This window comes from Chelon labrosus (assembly GCF_963514085.1).
Source record: "Chelon labrosus genome assembly, chromosome: 16".
NCBI classification, from domain to species: domain Eukaryota; kingdom Metazoa; phylum Chordata; class Actinopteri; order Mugiliformes; family Mugilidae; genus Chelon; species Chelon labrosus.
In genome coordinates this window covers 13,818,135-13,840,033 of record NC_140349.1, presented here as the reverse complement: position 1 = coordinate 13,840,033, position 21,899 = coordinate 13,818,135, and the positions used below count along the sequence as shown (strand labels likewise).

The following is a 21,899-nucleotide window of genomic DNA, read 5'->3' as shown; positions in this document are numbered from 1 at the left end:
GCTCTGATTAATATTTTAGCAGTTTAACTAAATCCAATCAAGCTGTCATTATAATAAGAACACGAGTTCAAATCAAATGGTCCGCTCAAAGTGTTGAAATGGCGACTCGTTCGCGCACACGGATCCACCTGTTAGGTGAGGTCTGTTGTCATACAAATGATCGGACTCAACAGAGCGTGGCAAAGGGTGGAGTCTAGTGACTTACCTGTAAGTGGTTCTACCTGTTCCACCTGCTCTCCTCCCCACCCAACAGCTCTCCTTCGGGTGTCAGCTGATGAGCGACTCCTTCCTGGCCGCCTGTCCACTATCAGGTGCCTTACCCTTATCCGCAGGTAAAGAAGGGAGCAGCTCAACTCGTTCTCTTTCCTCCTTCCATTTTCACTTCTCGGTCTCCACGCTGGAGGACTGAGGCTGTGTGCTCTTTGCCTCTTTTTCTTCATTGTTTTACTTTCTTCACTTGGAGAACTGACGCTGAAAGTGGCTCCGGGATATTTACTGAGTGAAGCAGGAACCCTTCACCACTGGGATCACCATGGGGTCTGACGACTCGTACAATTTCGTCTTTAAAGGTGAGTCGTGTTTATTTAAGCTGTGATTGTGTCGGAGCATATGAAGCCTTGAGCGTATGTCACTCTTTATTTGTAGACTGAAGCAGTCAGGTGCAGCTCTGTCTGTAGCTGCCTAATGCAATTTCAAAGGAAGAGAGGTGAGCCGGGAAAGGAGGAAGTGATCGCTTTCTGTGCATTTGGTTGTAAACTATTTGACCTTTACCCTGTTTGGGCAAAAACGGTGTTACTTTTCCTGCCAAGAAATTGTTACACGGTGGTTGATTCTCTTATTAATATTGTATGCCTTTGATTTTCCATTCCATTCATTCCTGAATAAAGTCAGCCACAAGGTATACCTGCCACGTTTGTGCGATGTCATACTATCTGCTGAAGGTGACAGAAAGTCTACACATGCCAAAGGAGATAAAGGATATCTGATTCACTACAGATAGCCACAGTTTCGGCCAGTTAACAAGTACATATGCATCCTGAAAGCGCCCTATAATCTAGTTAAACCTGAATATAACCTGGTAATCGGGTAAATACTTACATCTGCTACATCTTGTCTTGTCTAGTGGTTTTGATAGGGGAGTCCGGTGTGGGAAAGAGCAACCTTCTGTCGCGCTTCACCAAGAACGAATTCAACCACGACAGCCGTACCACCATTGGCGTTGAGTTCAGCACGCGGACTGTTCAGTTGGAGAACTTCACCATCAAAGCTCAAATCTGGGACACGGCGGGACTGGAGCGCTACAGGGCCATCACCTCAGCGTGGGTACTCGCACTCACACATCTACTAAATATATATATATAACACATGAGCAGTAGACACATTAAGATGTGAGAAATATCACAGCACTGCTGGTTCCACACGTCTGTGCCAGTTTGGGAAACTCTGGTTTTAGTTCATGTAATTAACACTCTTTAGTGCACATCACACATTACAGTGACTGCGTCCTGTCTGAATATGAGATCCAACCCAATGTATGTTTGATCTCTCACCTGGCGGACTCAGGTATTACAGGGGAGCAGTCGGAGCACTGTTGGTCTACGACATTAGCAAGCACCTGACCTATGAGAGTGCAGAACGATGGCTGAAGGAGCTGTACGACCATGCAGACCCTCACATTGTGGTGATGCTGGTGGGGAACAAGTCAGACCTGGAGAACCTCAGGACCGTACCCACAGACGAGGCCAAAGACTTTGCAGGTCGCTTAAGTAGAATAGTGTTTTTGAATGACAGCTTTTTGCACTAATTCTTGCGGCTGTAAATTTTGCATTTTGAATATGTCAGTGTTTTGGTTGATTATGATCTCCATATTTTTCACTTATATAATCCAGAGAAGAAAGGTCTCATGTATATGGAGACATCTGCACTGGACTCCACAAACGTTGAAGCCGCTTTTAATGAAGTTCTCACAGGTACGCGGTGTTCAGAAACACGCACATCTTCAGTTTGGGTTATTTCTATTCTGCAGCACGAACACAAGTGCAACCCCTATTTTCTCTCCATTTTCTCCAGCGATCCATAAGAAAGTGGCCAGCAGAGAGGTGACCCGTGGCTCCATCAGTGCCGTGACCCTGTCCAGCCCCATCGGGCCGACCAGCGAGGCGAAGGAGGAGAGCAAAGGCTGCTGCAAGAACGCCTAAGAGACTGCCACCTCCATTAAGATTTTCTCTGTCTCTGTTGTACCAACATCAGGCTTGACTGTCGCTCAGGCTGCGCCGTGTCATCGCACACACACAGTCTGAAGAGAGAGGTACCTGCTTGACATTTGAGCAGTCAGCGTCCAAACGTCTTAAAACAGAAAAGCTGTACAGTATAATCTAATTGACGCAAAAAAATATTGAGTAAAAACACATTTTATACACAATATTTGTTGTTGGTGGCTGGTGTGTAATCGCTAAAATATATTGTTTGTTTCTTTTTACCTTCATGTTTTTATGGTTACTGCTTTTATAAAGGAATGCGCAAGGGATTTACTTGGAATAAATTATTTATGTTACTTTGTTTGCATGTATTTACCCCACACACAAAAAAAGACACATTTAGTCACATAAATTGAACTAAAATCCAAAAGAAAAGGCCGTGCATTCAGAGAATTACATTTATACTATGTCTTGTTGAGATGGGGCACATTTGAACTTGATTGTTTAGTTTATAATTTTCATTTGATTTTCATGTTCTACCAGATCACACGTGATAATGAAACTGCTTCATTAGGGGGGGTCGTAAGAAAAAAAGATGTTGAGAACCACAGATATCCAGTCACGATCTGAAGGTGTCTGTCTCTCCTCAGCCTGTAGATGGCAGTGCTGAAGCTCTGGAGTTGAATTTAAAGCCTCGGGGGACTCTAAAGCTAAGAGTAAAGTGGATTTGTTCCCTTTCTTAGTTCCTTATCATCTCCACTATGTCTCATACTACCACGACTGACTCATCCCTTACTGTTTGGTGCTTTAATGATCATGATATTAAGCAGTGTTGTCGCCATGGTAGCAACCTCCGATGCCCTCCTGACAGGCCCCTCTGCGTGCCTATGAAGCAGGGAATTAATTTACACTTTTCTGCCAAATAGTGAATTCATTCACAGGTTTTATGTCAGTCAGTCCGTATGCGTGTGTGTGTGTGTGCAGGAGATCTCGCGACTATGCATGTAATTGCCTCATATGGCGCAAGTGAGAGAATATAAATCTATAGCAGTGGTGGTTAATGACATTCTGGACAGACAGGGCTCTATCTCTGGCTCACAGATGTGCACAAGGAGTCTTTACTGTGCTATGAGGGGCGAGCGCTCACTGTCCCCAAGCAAGATTTCTCCGCCGGAGATGATTTTCGCTCCGGCGAAATGACCACAAACCAAACGCTTTTATTAAGTTTCTCTTATGAAAATGTGATAGTGAAGCTCTTCGGTAAATGGTTAATATTATCCTGTGAATGGGGATATTTTTATGGGCTCAGGAGAGACATCTGGTGTAATAATCCGTGCAGCCAAGGCTGAGCATGTTGAAAGCCTGGGCACGGAATCTGTAAATCTTGCCTCGTCTCGAGCCTGGAGGTAAGGGTTATGTTTGCAAAAAAAAAAATGAAATTAAAAGATTACACACTCTCTGTTCTTTGGGTCAGAGCAAGAGAAGAGAGAGGCAGCAGTTCTTTCTACCGCTTCACAGACTCTGTCAAAGTCCTCCCAGTCTGTCGATCTGTTCCTGACCTCACCTTGAAATTAAAGCTCTCACAGCGGTTGGAAAGAATTGGGTTTAGCACATACATGTGGCGGTTATAACTCACATGTTACTGGACATGTGTAGCTTGTAAAAAAAAAAAAAAAAGAAGTGTATCTAGAACCACCAGGAGTCGTACATGATAAAGTGATGAGTGGGATGACACCTCTGACTCCAGCATGGATCACTTTAACTCCCATTTACGATTCCTTCTTTTATCTCCCAAAACTTTACAGTTGCAGCATCACATCTGCATGAGCTGATCTACGGTCTTGGTACTACTGATGACCTTTGACCCTGTGAATAATGTATCACTTCTACAACCATTACTTATGAAAACCATCGTCTCCGTTGCTTTGTGTTTTTTTTCCTCCTCCTCTCCGATTTCACAAACTTCCCCTGACTTAGCTCCGCAGAGCTCATTTTTCTCTCGTTTATTTCTGCTTCCCGTGTTTGCTTGCTTGTTACTAGATATTCTTATTTGTTCTACAATCAAAACAAACCTCCATTTGCATACCGTCTCAAAAAAAAAACCTAACCGCACTCTCCTCTCATTTATTTTTCAGTTTGTCAAACTCAAAGACTTCTGCACGCGCGCGCGCACACACACACACACACAGGCATATTTTTTGCAGATCATCGGTCAACTTGGAAAAGATCCGTCTCCAGGCGTATCAACTTTAAATGAGTTAAGAAAAAAAAAAACGTCCCCATTTGCAGCTTTGCGACAGTGCATTCTTCAGCTAACCCTGTGGCTTTTAATGGGTTTATTCAGCAGGAAGTAGGATTTTCCATCTCATTAAAGACGACTTCCACTTACGCGAAAGAAAAATCACCAAATTCAGCTAAAGAGGCAGGATCTTTCAACTCATTAATGAAACAAATTTGGTGTTTTTGGGGCGGTAGGGGCTCGGTGTACAGAGCAGGTCGTGCTCTAATCAAAGGATTGTCAGTGCTATTCTTTGTTCTGCTGATCCTCAAATTGCTGCAGACGGTCAGAGTTGCACCTTTCATGGTAACTGAATGTGTGTACGTGTGAAAGGGTGAATGAAAGAAAGCAAAGCATTTCGATATAACAGCAGTCCTCTCGTGCAGTTTTCACTGGACAGAGTGAGTCAAAATACAGAACTCCTGAACTTGCAGCTGCCACTGACAGTCAGATTTGTGCTGTGTCTAATTGCGTGGGTGTATACAGCTGCAGCGAGCATGTAAACACGGCCGTATGACAGCTCGCGCTCTTCCATCATCCTGCGTCCGTCAGTGCATGTCAGCAAAGACCACAAATTTGATATCTCCACGTCAGCTGACATCATCGCACAAATAGACTCAAAGTCAATGCACGCTGATTACCATGGTAACGTTGTTATGGCGACCAATCAAAGGGAGAGGTGAGCTGATGGGTGGCTGTGTGTTAGGGCTCTCTATCACCCCCCCTTCCCCAAAATGCGCAGCGGAGACGGAGCTGAGAGGCGGATTGTTGCCTGGAGGTGATCTCAGAGAAAATGTGACGAGTGCGTTTATCGCTTCTGCTCGAGGACTGGAGCTGTTTAGTCTCGGCTCAGCCTGTTGTGAAATTAAAATGTGCTAGAAAATCTGTGGTGTTTGTACATCTGTCTGCCACCTTGCGCCTGGCTGTATCACCTCCCCGTGCGCCCAAGTCAATTAACTCCTTTAAAAGCCTCTAATTTCATAACGGAGCCTGTTGTGCTTGGCTGTCCGTACTCAAGGCCCAGCTGGGGTCACAAGATTCCTTTCTGGCATGTAATTAAACAGGTTGCCAGCGACAAACAGAGCCGAGAGAGCCTCAGCGTCGGTCCACTTAACATAATATTACATACCTCAGTTGCCATGACAGCCGTGGTGTTTGCCTGTGATGGAGGCAGGTGTAAAGTGATGCGTGCGACCATTATTTGAGTGCTACTTTCGTCTGAAACCCGATTCCAGAAGCAGCGTAAAACAAGATTGTCATTAGCATATTAACTCCAGTGCGACAGGTGAGCTGTCTGCTCACTGCTGATTTGTGCTTCAGTGATGACATCTGGAGAGTGGGAGGCAGATCATGTGTTGTAGGGACCTTTTTCAGTCACATTAGCATGATAAAGTTATCCGCAGTCGTAGCAGTTGACTTTTGCCCTGTCTCATGTAAATGATTCCATCACAAATCCACTAACCCAGAAAGCTTTGACAGATGGCCAAACATATAACCCACAAGAACCAAGTTTCACACCAACATTTCAGAGGTGATTTCTTACCCTGGCACAACACTTAAGGAACGAAGACAACTTGCTGAAAGTAGACCATGAAGCCTTCCAAATGTGCGACTCTGAGACAAAGCTTTCCTCCATGGCAAGACAACGTTTTCAGCTTCCAAAGGAGGTGTGTGTGTTTGGCGGGGGGGGGGGGGCGGCCGCGATACCACACAAGTCCTAAAAAGTGCTCTGCTCTTTCTCAGACGAACACAAAACGCCTGGCAGTCCAGTAAGTGACAAAAGGGGCGTGAAATTGAGTTTATGAGTCGATATTTCCATGTCTGTGCTTTTCTCCTCCTCAGCTTTTGTTCCACGCGGTGCGTGAACGGAGGTGCAGTCCAGATGAAATTGCTCAGCCAGCAGATATGCCCTGAGCGTGAAGATACCACGCTCATTTGTGCAGATGCTCATTGCATACTATTTTGTTCCACTGAACTAATGATATTTTCATTTCTCTCAGAGACCCCAAGGCCTACAGTTGTGAGCCAGACTTTTGATTGATTTCTGTTTGCTTTAAAGTTTCTTTTCTTGTTCTTTTAGTGATTGACAAGCACTTTCTCACCGCAAAGGTATTCCCGTTTTAAAATGTAAATGTTTATTAGTGATTAAAAGGAAACGAAGGCTTTTTTTTTTTCTTTGTGTGTGTGTGTGTGCATTTCAGGGACTGCTGAATTGACAGCCTTCCTGAGATAAATCTCTCTGGAGATATTTGGGATTGTGGGAAAACACATGTTGTTGTCCACTTTATAGACTCAGGGAGGAAACATGTTCGGGCTCTGGGACAAGAAAGTTGAACCAAGGTCACTCCGACAAAGGATGCATCTGAACTGGCCGAGCGTTACGTGCAGGAAGGCAGACAGGAGGGTTTCTTTTAAGAATGTGTGCATGGTTGTAAGCCTGCATTATTAAAGCGTGTGCACATGTATGCATGGCAGCCTGGGATGTTTTTTTTTAGCAGGACTGCGCCGTACAGTATGCGGTTTCCTCTCTGATGCAGCGAAAGCTCCAGGATGCATCTAAAAATAAGACCAGAGGAAAAAAAGTGAGGATGGGAAAACGTTTACAGAAGCAGGAGAAGAACACATTCATTTATTCCAGCCATGCAGTATTACTTTACTTTAAGGTGTAAAAGTTAATCTGATAAAAATGTGTCTTTTCTGAGTTTAATCCTGAGCTGCCCTCTGTATAAATGTGCCTTTTGGTGCGCTGGTAGGGAAGGTCAGACTAATCCAGGGGAGAACTGTACTTGTTAAGGTGATTTACTGAATTAAAACCAGATCTCTTGGAGATGTAGATACAGGGGCAGATTTGTGCACGAATCGTGAAGAGATGAGGAGGAGGAAGAAGAGGAGGAGGAGGAGGAGGAAGAGGATGGGCGGGTAGATAGGAGGAGGAGGAGGAGGAGGGAATCCAGATGGGAAGGAACAGCATCGGCGCCGCAGGAGAGAGATAGAGAGACCGAGAGGAGAGGACGCGACAGCTTGGAGATGAAAGACACTTTTATCAGACACTGAACGATCGGATTTCATTTGGTGCCGCCATGTATTTTGGTACGTAAACGCAGCACTGTGCTTTTAATCTCAGAAGAGTTTGAGTGTTTTTTCCCCCTGCTGATAATAATGAAGTCACTTGTTGCTATGTTGAGATGGATGTTTGCGAAGTCAGTCACCTGCAAAGAGGAGCAGAGACAGTTGCGGTGCAATTTATTTAAACATGCATCGTGGTTAACAGCATAGTTTTAATACATAGGATTTTTATTCTAATCATGAAACATGGGGATATTTCTTAGACGAGAGATACTATGAGACAGAGAAGAGTATGCCGTTTTACGTATCTTACATTATATATTACAATTAGAAAATATAAGAAAATTATGTGAAAATTATGCGCATGAACTACGAAACTACGAAAAATGTTTAGTTTTCATTCATGCGAGCATGAGTGGGAATTTTAATTAACAAATACCCTTTTTAAAAAATCACGCCACATATGTGTAGTTTTTCAATCTCTCAGCTCGTCCACGTGTTTCTTGTAAGTTTCTTTTTTTTTTTTTTTAATAAAGTCTTTTCCCCCCCGAGGCATGGCCAGGTCAGGCGCGCGCAACGCTGTGCCCCGTACGTGCGCGCACCCGCCACGCTCGCAGGACTTGAGCTAGTTAAAGGCAATCAGAATAATGACAGAGCGGATGGGTGTGTTGTGATTTTGATTATGATGATTGCTGGGCCCCGAATCAAACTGTAATCAAGCTCGGGGAGCTAGAAAACAAGGCTCCGTAATCAGGACGCGGCAACACAAACAAGACGCTTATCACACGGCGCAGTCACGGACCCACTCAACCAAAAATCTGCTTAGGCGCGCGCGCGTGCGCGCGTGAGCCTTTCAGGATGCAAGTGTATTCATGTTGGCGTGGATGTGTTTTTACAGGCTTTTGCGTGTGCGGGTTTCATTTTGATAAAACGTTGAGTTTTTGCGGTGACTGATTGTTTTGCCTCCTCGTGTGTGTGTTTGAAATCGCTCGCAAGTACTTCTTCACTGCACAAATACCAAAAATGCAATTACACTCAAAAATAATGAAACGCTATTATCATCAGTGGTGGAAGAAACACGCAGAGCCTTTACTTGGGGAGTTTTACATGAATTGTGCAACTGAATCAATGATTAAGTCACATGTAAGCTGTAATTTAACAATGAATCACTTGCCTCTCACTTCTGCTTTACTTGAGGCCAGGGTGTGTGGGGTGTTGTTTCAAACCAGGTCAAGTTTTTTGAATTGTTTCCAGTGAGAATGAGCAAGGTGAGAGAAGACCACTCAGATCAAACCCTGCTTGATTATATCCAGTTAGGAGTCTAATGGGCGACAGAATACGCTTTGCTAATTCATGACAACAAGTCTGTTAATTGGTTTATTTGTGTGGGAGAGTGCGCATTAATCCAACTTGCCATTAACGGGATTAACAGAAGTGTGTCTGAATTAGCTGAGCACCTTATTTGCATCCGCAAAATTAAAAGCTGACAAATGGTCAAATGCACCGTAGTGAAATGTCAGGAAGAGAGAAGAGGGAGAAAATGTAGGAAAAAAACACAATGCAGCCAGACAAGTTGTTCACCACCTTATCTCTGAATGTGTTCAACTACTATCTCTGGTGCATGAGCATTAATCAACGTCTGTAATCATCTGAAAGGAATTGCCTTATCTCCACTGAGTCAGTGCTTCATATGTTTATCTATCCCCTCCCTTCTGTCTCTCAGGTAACATGTGTCACAGCGCTCTGCCGCCTCTGACTCGTCCCATGCTGGGCAGGACCCCGCCCTCCCCTGACCCCAAAGCCCTCCTCCCTTTCCACCTGTTGCCTGGATTCACTGACGTGAGTACTGCCACTCACCGCAACTGTCATGGCAACCGCACTCTCACCGACGTGCATTTTATTAAAACACAAATTGTTCACTCTGTCACACCGGCTTTTGCTGCAAGTGGCAAAGAGGTCCATTTCGCGGAATAGCATCGCCTGCCTGGAGTTAAATTGTCAATGCACAGATGTATGAGCGAGCTGCCTACACCTTTCCAAATATATCACCTCTGATGCAGAGAGCTGTGACATTTCCACACAACCTGGGGGGTGGAGCTGATTCCTTGGTATTCCTCACGCAGAGCTTTTCTTAGAGCTGTCTGCCCTCGCGTTTGTGAAGGGTGAAGGTGGAGAGAACTGGAGTCCGAGCCCCGGGGACAGTTGATGTGTCAGGCTGAAATGAGGGCTGACGTATGGTTTACACAGAAATCAAGCCATAAGTCTTAATATAATCCTGGTTGTATAATATATTGTTTCTGGCTTGAAACAGTGTAGTACAGGATTACTGTAACTAGGTGATAGTGTGTGTGCGCATGTGTCGTGAGCCAACGAAACATTACGGAGCAAATACAGAAACTTAAAACAAAGCAGTAGATTAAAAGTCTGACCAAACGACAACTCTGAAGCCATTACCCTCTCTTTACTTTGGTCTCATTTCTATGCCGCCGCATGCAGCTGAAGAAATATAAAGAGAGACAAACTGGGGGTTTGAAAGAAAGCATTCTGCCTGCACATGTCTGCTTTTCGTGGCCTGTCAGCGTGCAGTGCAGTGCACTTATTTTGTGGTCTTTGTGTGTGTGTGTGGGTATGTTCCTTCTCTTTGTCAAAAAGCCTATCTGCCACCTGAGGAGAAATCAGACATTGGTGCAGGTCTCAGCCTCCTTCTCCTCCATTTCACCTCTCTCTCCCCTTTTCTCGCCAGCCTTCCCGTGCTTCCACTTTTTGTGTTTTTCTTGTTCCGCTGCCCTCTTCCACTTTGTCTCCTGTCGTCATCTTCCCCATCCCTCATTCTCTCATGCACTACTTACCTTTTCTCCTCTTCTCTGCACCACTTTGTCCATCCTTCCAGTTTTACCTTTAAAAAAAAAAATCTAAATCTTACTTCTGACTTCCCCACTTTGGATGATTTGATCACACATTTAGATCTCTCACATCACCCTCTCCCTGTGCCGCATATAACTGCCATCTATTTCATTTTTATTTATTCATGCGGCTGCAGGGATATTGTTCGACCTGTTAAAAGTCGCTGGACTTTACAGTGTTTGGAATTGGTTGGTTGTATTTGGAAGATTCGTGGCTAACTCAGGATGCACATTAGACTTTGAGGTTCGGGGCTGCTTAATGCTGTTATCTCAGTTAATCAGATTGTCTATAGTGCCACAGTCCAGTCCAGACCCTCCAAATATTCAGTTTACTCTCAAAAATGACAAAAAAAATAAACAAAAACCATTGACGTTTTGCCTATAAAGTGACAATTCCTTTTTATTTAGCAAATGTCATCTTTGAAAATTTGATAGCGCGTTCCTTTGTTGTTGTTTTTTAGGGTTTGATTCCAGTGTCTTTCGGAAAGCCTGCGATAAAAGAAAATTAAATATCGTCTCGAGTATATTTTGTCAGGGAAGCGTCTCCGTCCTCTGAATTGAACCTGTGGGTGTGAAGTAAGTAGGCGCTCGGCTGAACTCTGGCTGCCCGCGATTTCTCGTGGACTGTGTGTTTTCTGTGTGTGGGTTCCTTCGTGTGTGTGTGCATCAGCCTGCATTCTTTTGTGAATGTAGATGCGGCGTGCGTCGGCCTCTACAAAGCGGCTCACCGGAGTTTGTTTGGTGCCCACATGTGCGTCGTCATGGTTACAGGGTTTGCTCTCGTGTTGGTGTGTTAGTGTGAGTGTGCGCGTGCGTGGATGTTTGTCGTGAGCCAGGGGATCCAACTCTTCAAACTCAAGCTACACCGCTAGCTCTGGCTTGTAGTTGGACAGAATTTATTTATTATTTATTCATTTTTAAGTAATGGGAAACAAGAACGTGCTATTGTTTCCAAGAAAACAAGAATTGAAATGACAAACCACCAAAGGCTGCAGCACATTCATCATAACTCATTCCTTTCAGGTGCTTGACGTCACGCGTAGCTGTCACGCTGGTGCTCCATGTAAATCCAGGATCATTCATCATTATAAATGTTGACTCGCTTGACTGTGATCCAGCTCAGAGTCTGCTTTACTTCTCTTGGCCATATGTTGCAGCCCTAACTCACTCAGTTGAGCCGAGGATGTCAGACATGTGTGTGTGTGAGGAGGTTTTCATAGCTGACGCTGAGTGGTGGATGCCATGGCTTTCATGTGCTGAACAATGCACCGAGCGTACAGTTCTCATTGTGTTTAATGATAGCGTGAATTTAGGTTGTTGTTGTTTCAGCGGATGACGTGTCATCCGTGCAGAGAAGAAAGAAAGAAAGAAAGAAACGAGCAGGAAGGGTAAGGTGACTTTGTCTCAGGTACTAGTCCATTGTAGAGTGGGAGTGGAGCGTAGAGAGTGTGAAATCGAAGGGGAGGCAAGAAGGTGACTCTGACCAGACGGAGGGCGAAGGGAGAGGCTGAGAGTTCGGAGGTAAGCAGATGGAGGGGTGAAGTGAGGAATGATAGAAGGTCAGGCGGTGATACAGGAGCCTTGGGGCTGAGGAGGGAGGGAGGGAGGGAAGCTCCTGCTGCTGTTCATTCTCATACAGAGAAGCATAAAACTGGGCTATAAAAGTTTAAAAACGATAGATTTTTTTTGGAATGATTTTTGTTTTGTATTTTACATGTGCTACACAAAAGAACCGTCTACTTGTGTCTGTATGGGGTTGGGTTGCGTTTTTTTTTTTTTATACACAAACAGCTGCAGGGAAATGGAGAGAGATAAGAGCCCAGTGACTGCAGAGATGCATTCCAGTGCAGCCAGATTAGCTAGAGCTAGATTGATGATAAAAGACAATGAGTGATAAGACACACACACACACATACACTATATTACCAAAAGTATTCGCTCACCTGCCTTTACTCATTCTATGAACTGAAGTGCCATCCCATTCCTAACTCATAGAATTCAATATGATGTCGGTCCACCTTTTGCAGCTATTACAGCTTCAACTCTTCTGGGAAGACTGTCCACAAGGTTGAGGAGAGTGTTTATAGGAATTTTTGACCATTCTTCCAAAAGCGCATTGGTGAGGTCACACACTGATGTTGGTCGAGAAGGCCTGGCTCTCAGTCTCCGCTCTAATTCATCCCAAAGGTGTTCTATCGGGTTCAGGTCAGGACTCTGTGCAGGCCAGTCAAGTTCATCCACACCAGACTCTGTCATCCACGTCTTTATGGACCTTGCTTTGTGCACTGGTGCACAGTCATGTTGGAAGAGGAAGGGGCCCGCTCCAAACTGTTCCCACAAGGTTGGGAGCATGGAATTGTCCAAAATGTTTTGGTATCCTGAAGCATTCAATGTTCCTTTCACTGGAACTAAGGGGCCAAGCCCAGCTCCTGAAAAACAACCCCATACCATAATTCCTCCTCCACCAAATTTCACAGTTGGCACAATGCAATCTGAAATGTACCGTTCTCCTGGCAACCTCCAAACCCAGACTCGTCCATCAGATTGCCAGATGGAAAAGCGTGATTCATCACTCCAGAGAACGCGTCTCCACTGCTCTAGAGGCCAGTGGCGGCGTGCTTTACACCATTGCATCCGACGCCTTGCATTGCACTTGGTGATGTGTGGCTTGGCTGCAGCTGCTCGGCCATGGAAACCCATTCCATGAAGCTCTCTGCGTACTGTACTTGGGCTAATCTGAAGGTCACATGAAGTTTGTAGCTCTGTAGCAATTGACTGTGCAGAAAGTCGGCGACCTCTTTGCACTATGCGCTTCAGCATCCGCTGACCCCTCTCCGTCACTTTACGTGGCCTACCACTTCGTGGCTGAGTTGCTGTTTTTCCCAAACGCTTCCATTTTGTTATAATAGAGCTGACAGTTGACTGTGGAATATTTAGGAGCGAGGAAATTTCACGACTGGATTTGTTGCACAAGTGGCATCCTATGACAGTTCCACGCTGGAATTCACTGAGCTCCTGAGAGCGGCCCATTCTTTCACAAATGTCTTGTTTCACAGTCTGCATGCCTGAGTGCTTGAATTTATACACCTGGGGCCAGGCCAAGTGATTAGAACACCTGATTCTGATCATTTGAATGGGTGAGCGAATACTTTTGGTAATATAGTGTATATAGGCAGCTTCTGTTTTTACTTTACTACACTACTACACTTAAAGAGTGTGGAATTCATCCCTGGTGCTAAAGAAACGATCGAAAACATGCTGGCTGATCCATAATAAGACATAAATTAACCAGCCAGGTTTCCATAAAGAGCCACCCTGCCCCGGCTACTTATATACCCCCCTACATTTCATCTCAGGTAATAGGTTTGTTTTGCTCCATAAAGGCCAGTTGAGTTTTATCACGCTGAGTACATGTGCTCATTACAATTTCCAGTAATGTCCAGAGGTGCGCAGCATTGTGTGGTCAGAAGGCATGGGGAGGTTTGCACTTTCTTCTTTCTTACGCTCATAAATCGGTAGATTTGTGTTCACCGTACGAGGCAACACAGTGTTAGACTGGAAAGGCCGTCTGTGGGGTCAGTGTCATGGAGTCTTCCTGGAACAGAGCAGAAGGCGGAAAGACTCTGCAGGTTTTAAAGGTGCCTATAAAAAGTTTGTAGTTTGTCTATTGAGGATAACAGAGGCTGTGGTCAACGTGGCTTCACGGTGGTCTCGAGCTGACTCCTATAATGACTTGCAGAGAGAAATATCAGGCCATCTTCAGACTCCTTGTCTGCAGCCTCAAGCCAGCCAGATAGTTAGCGAGGATAGAGCGGATGGTGCGGCTGCTAGAGAGAAGCAGGAAGCTTTAACCAGTCAACCAGCAACGCCCGAGATCTTGACAGAAAACGGAGACAGAGGCTGAGCGTGTAGTTGTATTTTGCGAACACCATGAGCATTTGGAACGTATCGAGCACACTGGTGGGCAGAGGAGAAGTGGGTGATGCTGCAGAGTGGTTTGACAGGTTTTATGTAAACATTTTGATGCTTGTTTTCTTCCATCAAAACATGTCACTGTTAGAACAAATGGATCGGCTATGGATCCAAGCTGACCAGAAACTGCACAATCATACCAACTACATCTTCGGACTAAAGCTTACATAAAGCTTACACGAGTCCCTTTAAATTAGCTGCCATTACTCAAGGTAATTTACATGTGACCTGGCACCCGACAGCTCCACCATTCAGCACCTCCACCTCTAACCTGAGCCATTATAAATCTGCGTGTTGAGCCTATTGCCTCGCTGACAGAGAAGCGTTTTACACCTCAGGTGATCACTTTCACTACCTCACTAAATCTTGGCTTTTACAAAGCGAAACCAGTCGTGACCTTAAACGCTACACTTCTCCTTTGTTGCAGATGGATCACATCCACAAAGCTGTGATTGGCCCAGCCTTCGGGCTAACCTCGCCCCTGAAGAGGAAGCCCAGTTCTTGTGGAGTCTGTCGCCTGAGATTCAACTCCGAGGTGTGGGAAAGACTTTAAATCGTTTTTGTTTTTTTTGTTTGTTTCAGGGTGTTCTTTTTTTTTTTTGTTTTTCACACACACCCCGACGTGACAGTTGAACGGCTGAGGAGACATGCCCTCGCATTGGGCCGTTCTACAGGTTCTGAGGGTGTAGAGGATTATTTAATAAGTGGGTGAAATGTGAACACCTTGAGTATTTGCCCACTATGGAAAAGTCATTTTTAATTACTGAAGGATTCAAAATCAGAACTCAAGTGCATTGTCACTACTCCTGCAAACACTGATTTCCTTGTTTTCTGGTGTCTGTGGATTAAATCTGTATACTAGTCTAAGAGTGATAGCAGCTCCTAAAACTATGTGCTGCAGATTTAATCACATTCAAGTCATGTGTTTGTAATACAAAATGAAAACGCTGTCAGGTTTGCGTAACGGAAAGGTGTGCACCTTGTGGTTTGCTGTCGGTCGCACAGGCGCAGGCGTCTTCACATTACAGTGGCACGAAGCACGCGAAAAGGCTGAAATCTCTGGACGCCCCAGATTCAAAGATCAGGACCTCTGAACCAGTCGCCAAGGAGACCACATCGCAAATCCACTCGTCACCCTGCTCACAGCCCTCCAGCTCTGACACAGCATCAGGAGGTGTGTGCCTCTGCAGGCATGCATGCTTTCCCTGCCTATGCATGTATTGGTGCGCACGTGCATGTGTGTGTGTGTGTGTGTGCAGACATCAAATGCATGACAGCACTGGATATGGGAATGTACAGCTCAGACCTTCTTTTCCCAGTCACGACTTTAACTCTTTGATGTGATAAATCTCCTGCTGCTATGGTTTGCACAGGGAAGAGATTAAAGGTTGAGCATTATCCTCTGCTTCTTCTTCATGTCTACATTTTCTGACCTCGTCCAGCGGACTCCCGAGATCAAAAGCGCAGTGAAAACGCTTTGAATGTGATCTGTGCGTAGCCGTACAGTGTGTGTTTGTTCAAGCGCCCACAGCGCACGACGAGTCTGGTGTCATGACAGCGTAAGTGTGGAGGTGTGTCAGAGCTCTGATTTCTTTTCCAGCGTGTGTGTATTTATACGTGCCAGTCCTGGTGCACTACTTGTGCACACGTGTGTGGGCGTCAAGGCGTTAAAATAATAGATTCCACCACGGCTAAAGAACAATTTAATTGAAGAATTATACTTGACACCGCCGAAATGAGGGTTCGTCCGTGAGAGCGGAAGAGTGAATGATCGTTTTAAGTCTGCAGTTAGTTTCGGGGGAAGTGGATGAGACGGCAGAAGAGCTCTCTGAAGATTACTTCAGTGAGAGAGGGGGGACTTGGCGCTAACAAACAGACACCCACTCAGATAGGCAGAGCTAATCATTGTTATTAGCGCAGATTGAATCCTTAAATCAGCACACGCGCCTCCAGGGGCAAGTCAGGCTCACAAAAGATAACGGAGCCAAAATCATCTCTATACAAATCTGTTGAAGTGCTATAAGGCAGATCCCTGAGGAAATCTTTGATTATTAGTGCGATTAGAGAGGTTGAAGGAGCTCATAATCACCTGTGGCCTGGTGAGTTTTAATCTTTCTCTCTGTAAAACTCATGAAATCAGTGCTTCTGTTAACTGTAAGAGTTCAGGACTTTAATGGAACGGGGAAAAAATGTTAAGTAGCCTTCCCTACCATCTTATTCACTCTGCCCAATACTCATCTTCTTTCCTTTCATGCGTATTTTGTGTCTTTTTAGAACCTTCTGTCCCGGACCCTACCTCAGAACAGACGACACCGAGCAGTGGCTCCTCTGAAACTGTGACAGCGTCTTCTGACCCCTCCCTGTCGCCTAGCCCAGAGAAAGAGACGCAAAAAGATGGCGAGGTGGAGGCTCCAGAAGAGGAGACGGAAGAAGAGAAAGCTATACGTCTCCTCTACTGCTCCCTCTGCAAGGTGGCTGTCAACTCGGCCTCCCAGCTCCTGGCCCACAATAGCGGTGAGAAAAACAGCTACAGCTGAAGTCATCTTAGCCCGTCATCTGCTGCGTTTTTACAACCCGCTGACGCGACTTTCGTGTCTGCTCAGGCACCAAGCACAAGACGATGCTCGAGGCCAGAAGTGGGGACGGAGCCATCAAGTCGTTCCCCAGGATGGGCGTCAAAGCGAAGATGGCTGCGCCGCCGGAGTCGTCGACGGGACTCCAGAACAAAACTTTCCACTGTGAGATCTGCGATGTGCATGTCAACTCTGAGACTCAGCTCAAACAGGTTAGATATGGAAAATGTTCAGGAAAGAAAAAGAAGCGTAGACGGATTGTTTTAGTGATTACCATAGAGACACATTCCACACACAGTAGCCGTGACGCCGACTAATACAGAGCTGCAGTCTTACTTCTGCGACCTCATTAGTTCTCACCAAATTTGGATATCTGTTGAAATGAGATTCACACCTACAAATGTAAGCTATCAATCGTGTGAGTTGGTCTAGTTCAGCAGAAACTTTGTTAGCTCTGATATTTTGCATTGACATCTATAGAGATCTTAAAACTTCCTTGTGCGCCGTTACAAAAATAAATACTAAAACATATTGACATGATTATGTTCCACTACAATCACCATTAGCTACAGTTGGGTCTATATAAGTTTGGACACTGACACAGTGTTTGTTATTTTAGCTGAATGTGGTTAAAGTGCAGACTCTCAGCTTTAATTTGAGGGTGTTCACATCCAGATTGGAGAAAGTTGAAGGGTTTACTGCAATCTGTATACATAGCCCCGTGTTGTCAGGACCACAAAAGTGAACAAATATCATGATCATAAACAAAATGTTTGTCAAGAGCCCTTAACACACAATGACTGCCCTAAGACTGGAAGCCACAGATATCACCAAGGTTTCCTATTCTTAAGGGGCTATGAATGGTTTGCTCTTGCCAAGTCTTCTCTTTATGTTAGACTATCTTCTGGAGAGAGAGATTGTTCTTTGCTTGGCTGGATGTTGCGAAGAGGTTTTTCTTTACCGTGTCATAGAAAAGACGCTGTCTTGTGTGGACTTCAAGGCCTCAGCAGTGTTCCTGTTGAGCCGGTCACCTCCAGTGTCACTGCTTTCTCTCTGATCGATTAGTTTGGCTTCTTCAGCCAAAGGATCATCTGCTTCACTTGCTTGCGTGAGCTCCATGTTTAATGTGAGCTCACAACATAAACACATGTTGTGAGCTCACATTAAACATCTGTTGAGTCAATTATTTATTGATTAGATCACTTCTGAACTCTTAGGACTGGATACCGTGTATAACAATGGTTGTAATTCCTACAGCTTTTCCTCCAATGTTGAAGTGAATGACCTCAAATTATATGCACTTTACACTGATCCGGCATATAATTATGACCACCTTCCTAATATTGTGTAGGTCCCCCTTGTGCCTCTAAAACAGTTCTGACTCATCAGAGAATGGACATGGGCCCTACAGAGGGTGTCCTGTGGTGTCTGGCAACAGAATGTTGTTAGAGGGGGCCTTTGGGTCCTATGGGTTGACGGGAGGGGCCTCTGTGGATCAGGCTTGTTCCAGTGCATCCCACAGTTACTTGTTCAGTTTGGGATCTAGTGAATTTGGAGGCCAGGTCAACACCTTGTGCTGTTCTTCATGTTTTTTTCAGTTGTTCCTAAACTGTTTTTGCGTGTGTGTCAGGCTGCATCCTGCTGGGGATGTCTGCTGCCATCAAGGAGTGTCATTGCTATGGGGTGGGGGTGCCTGGTCTGGTCTAGGTGGGTGGTACATGTCTAAAAAACAGCCACACAAATGCCAGGTCCAGAAGTTTCCCAGCAGAACATCGTCACAAGATGGTCAATGTTATTTGCTTCTCCTGTCAGTGTCTTGAATATGTTTTGATTAACAGCTGAAAAACACAATATGTCAGTGTCCAAACATATAAGGACTTAACTGTATGAAATAGCCAGATTGTCCCTGAACAGACCATGCCTCTGTTCTGTTTGTAAGTCTAAATGATCTGGCCTCTCTCACTGACAAGCTGTCGTTCCTACGCTGCCCATGAAAACTGGTCGCTGGGCAGCTAGTGTCACAAGAAGTTGGCTCATCACGCTTCTTACTGGTTAGTTTCTCTCGTGCGTGCATAAGCCATGAAAAGGTCAACTGTCACACAGATTTGCTTTTCACACAGTTCACCATGTTAAAAGCATCGCCAGATCCACCTTCACTTTAGCCGTCGTGCGTCACGGAGAGGGAAATTCAGGCCCATGCATATTTTATTCCAAATGACAGTGTGAACATCTCACACCTGTCACTGCAGGTGAGTTAAAATAACATCCCTCAAGATAATGAGCACAAAGCTACTAAGCCTCTTCTATTTCAGTGAACATCTGAGAATGTTGTTAGCATCTCTGTCCGTGATATGAATGCTTCATATCTGAAGACCAGCGCTGTTTAAAAGTTAACTTTGGCCAGGTGCTCATGAATATTTAGCAGTTCACCGCTGATTGTGTGCTGCGCTGCCCGTTGCCATCTGTTTGTGCTTGTCAATCAAATCAGAAAGATTTCGAAACCCGCCCCTCATGAATATTGTGAATTTCAAACTGAGGGCCAGAAAAACATCAGCTCCGGCTGAATGGTCAAAATAGGAACTGTGATTATGCTTCCTTTAATTCCCTCATCACGAAGTATTTAAATTTCAAAGCGGAGAAGACTTTCTTGCTTTGGGTTTTGCTGTCTGGGTTTCTTTTTCCGTGTGTTTATCAGTGCGTCTTTCTCCCTCTGCTCCAGCACATCAGCAGTCGGAGGCACAAGGATCGAGCGGCAGGTAAACCGGCCAAGCCTAAGTTCAGCCCCTATACTCCCATTCAGCGTCACCAGAGTTTCCAAGCAGTGAGTACAGTACATAGCTTTTGCTTGACTTACTTTCACCCCTCATCATTGTGTTTGTGTACATGAGTTTATTCTCGAGAGCCTCTTCCAGGAAACTCCCCTCCCTACAGCCAGTGATTTAAATTGACAACGATAAGGACTGGACAATAATACATTTTCAGTGTTTTACTCCCATGACGTTGTGAGGGGAATAAAAAGTCAGAATGGAAAGAGTGATGGATTACTGGTAGTTTGGCAATAAGTAGGACAGCTTCTACTTCTATTTGCTAAATACCTACTTTTCCGTTTCTGTCTTCCTTCAAGTGCTTAATTTCCTTGTGAAAAAAAAATAAATCCTTGTTTATTTGTGTTTCATCCTCAGATAAGGCTGGCTCTACAAAAGAACCAAGACCTGACCAAACCCCTGGCCTCATGTCTCCTACAGCGTCAGCTCTCAGTGGCCGCCGCCTTGGCGTCGTTGCCCCCCTTCCAGCTCCAGCCTGCCACAAACTCAAGCCCCGCCCTGTTTCACAGTCAGCCCCTCCCCCAGGCACTGCTTCATCCGGCCCCTGGACCCATCTGTTCAACACACACATCGGTGCTGTTTTCCCCCTACTGATGTCTCAATCTTATTAACGACAACAAAATGCGAACCTGATCCCCGAACAAGATGTGATATGGGACAGCGCACCCTTCCAATGCCACATACCAACAGATACCGTGAGCGTCACGGACCAGGACTGAAGACTAATTGCTGCGGGACTAAAACTGTAAGACACGTTGGGAAGAAAGTACAAAGCAGCAGATAAGCGAAAACAGAGTATTTTCTGATGTGAGTGATGGAGTATGAGTGAACGCACGGATGTAGCCTTCATAGAAGTCCAGGATTATGTTCTGTTCTAATTCAAGAAAGTATAGATATGAGAATGATGCAGAATGCTGAACTTCCATGGTGACTACAGCTGTGTGTGTTTGTATGTGCGGATACGCATAAAAGAGCATGCTTGATTATTATTTTCCAATAAACAATGGCTGTGGATACTCACACTGGTTGCAGAAGGATATATTATTCATTTTTCTGAGCGTAAAGTCATTTTCATTGATGGAACTGACTCCAAAGCAGTTTAAAATGGTGGGATTTTTAGTGAATTAAATGTCTGCAGAGTTACTATCATGGCCCCATGATGAAAGTATTACAATTAGTTCAAATTGGGTACCTGCAGTGACATTATTTTGCTGAAAGTGACAATCTCTGAAAGAAACCCTGTGTTCAGTTACTGCTAGCGTCACATTAAAAGCCTTTAACTCAGAGGTCTTCAACAGGTGCTGCAGGGGGGTCGCAAAAGTTTCGGTTGCCCCCTGCAATTTTTCCATAAATTTAAATGTTTTTAAATACACATATACATAAGTAGGGGGTCCCCGCTCCATCGCTCCATCAGTTTGGGGGTCTTTGGCCTGAAAAACGTTGAAGACCCCTGCTTTAACTGGCAAAACAGGAGTTGGCTTTTATTATAAAATCATCACAGAAAGTGTTGTATGTTTTGTCAGTGAGCATCCACAGTTTATTAGATTGAAACATTGCAGAAAATACTGGAAGAAACGGGAGCAGCTACAATGAGCTGTTGGATGAGGAGCTGCAGGCGACAGGCTGCACACTCCCAACTTCTCAGCGAGATGATGAACTCCTTTCACAGTGCCCTCCTGTTCACAGACTCGTGCTGTATTCAGCAAAAAAAATAAAAAATCTGATCATGGTTTTTCACAAGAATGATGTCAGTTTCAAGAATTGCTTCAAGAGTTCTGTGACCTGTATTATTAAACTACATTAGTTATGACAACTGGTAACTACAGGTGTCGCCAACTCAACCAAGACTAATATCTTGTAGAGTGCTTTAATTCTCCAAAATAGGGAATCTCTTAAATATACTGTAGTTGCAGGGGTAAACATTTATCTTAGTCTTTTCAGCTTCTTGTGTACGTGTTCACCTAGACTCTGCCAGAAATGTAGACACACTAAGATGCAGCCAGACATCGTCTCCCCCAAAACCCATAAATCTCTATATTCTAAGCTCCCAGTTCATCCTCTTCTGCTACTTAGCGGCACACAAT

At 44.8% G+C, this 21,899-nt stretch overlaps 2 protein-coding genes across 2 annotated transcripts; both read left to right on the top strand.

Annotated features, from left to right (window-relative positions):
* The first annotated feature begins 190 nt into the window (after window positions 1–190).
* On the top strand, window positions 191–3,951 carry LOC311501912 (ras-related protein Rab-25-like). Its single transcript, XM_084563974.1, has 5 exons — window positions 191–569; window positions 1,124–1,319; window positions 1,564–1,757; window positions 1,890–1,970; window positions 2,071–3,951. The coding sequence occupies exons 1-5, from the start codon at window positions 533–535 to the stop codon at window positions 2,196–2,198; spliced, it is 636 nt and encodes a 211-aa protein (XP_084420100.1). The 5' UTR covers window positions 191–532; the 3' UTR covers window positions 2,199–3,951.
* A 3,509-nt stretch (window positions 3,952–7,460) lies between these two features.
* LOC311501913 (zinc finger protein 385D-like) lies at window positions 7,461–20,819 on the top strand. Its single transcript, XM_084563975.1, has 8 exons — window positions 7,461–7,566; window positions 9,266–9,381; window positions 14,845–14,952; window positions 15,423–15,591; window positions 16,692–16,931; window positions 17,021–17,202; window positions 19,710–19,811; window positions 20,173–20,819. Exons 1-8 carry the CDS (start codon window positions 7,557–7,559, stop codon window positions 20,407–20,409), a joined length of 1,164 nt encoding a protein of 387 aa, XP_084420101.1. The 5' UTR covers window positions 7,461–7,556; the 3' UTR covers window positions 20,410–20,819.
* Window positions 20,820–21,899: the final 1,080 nt, after the last annotated feature.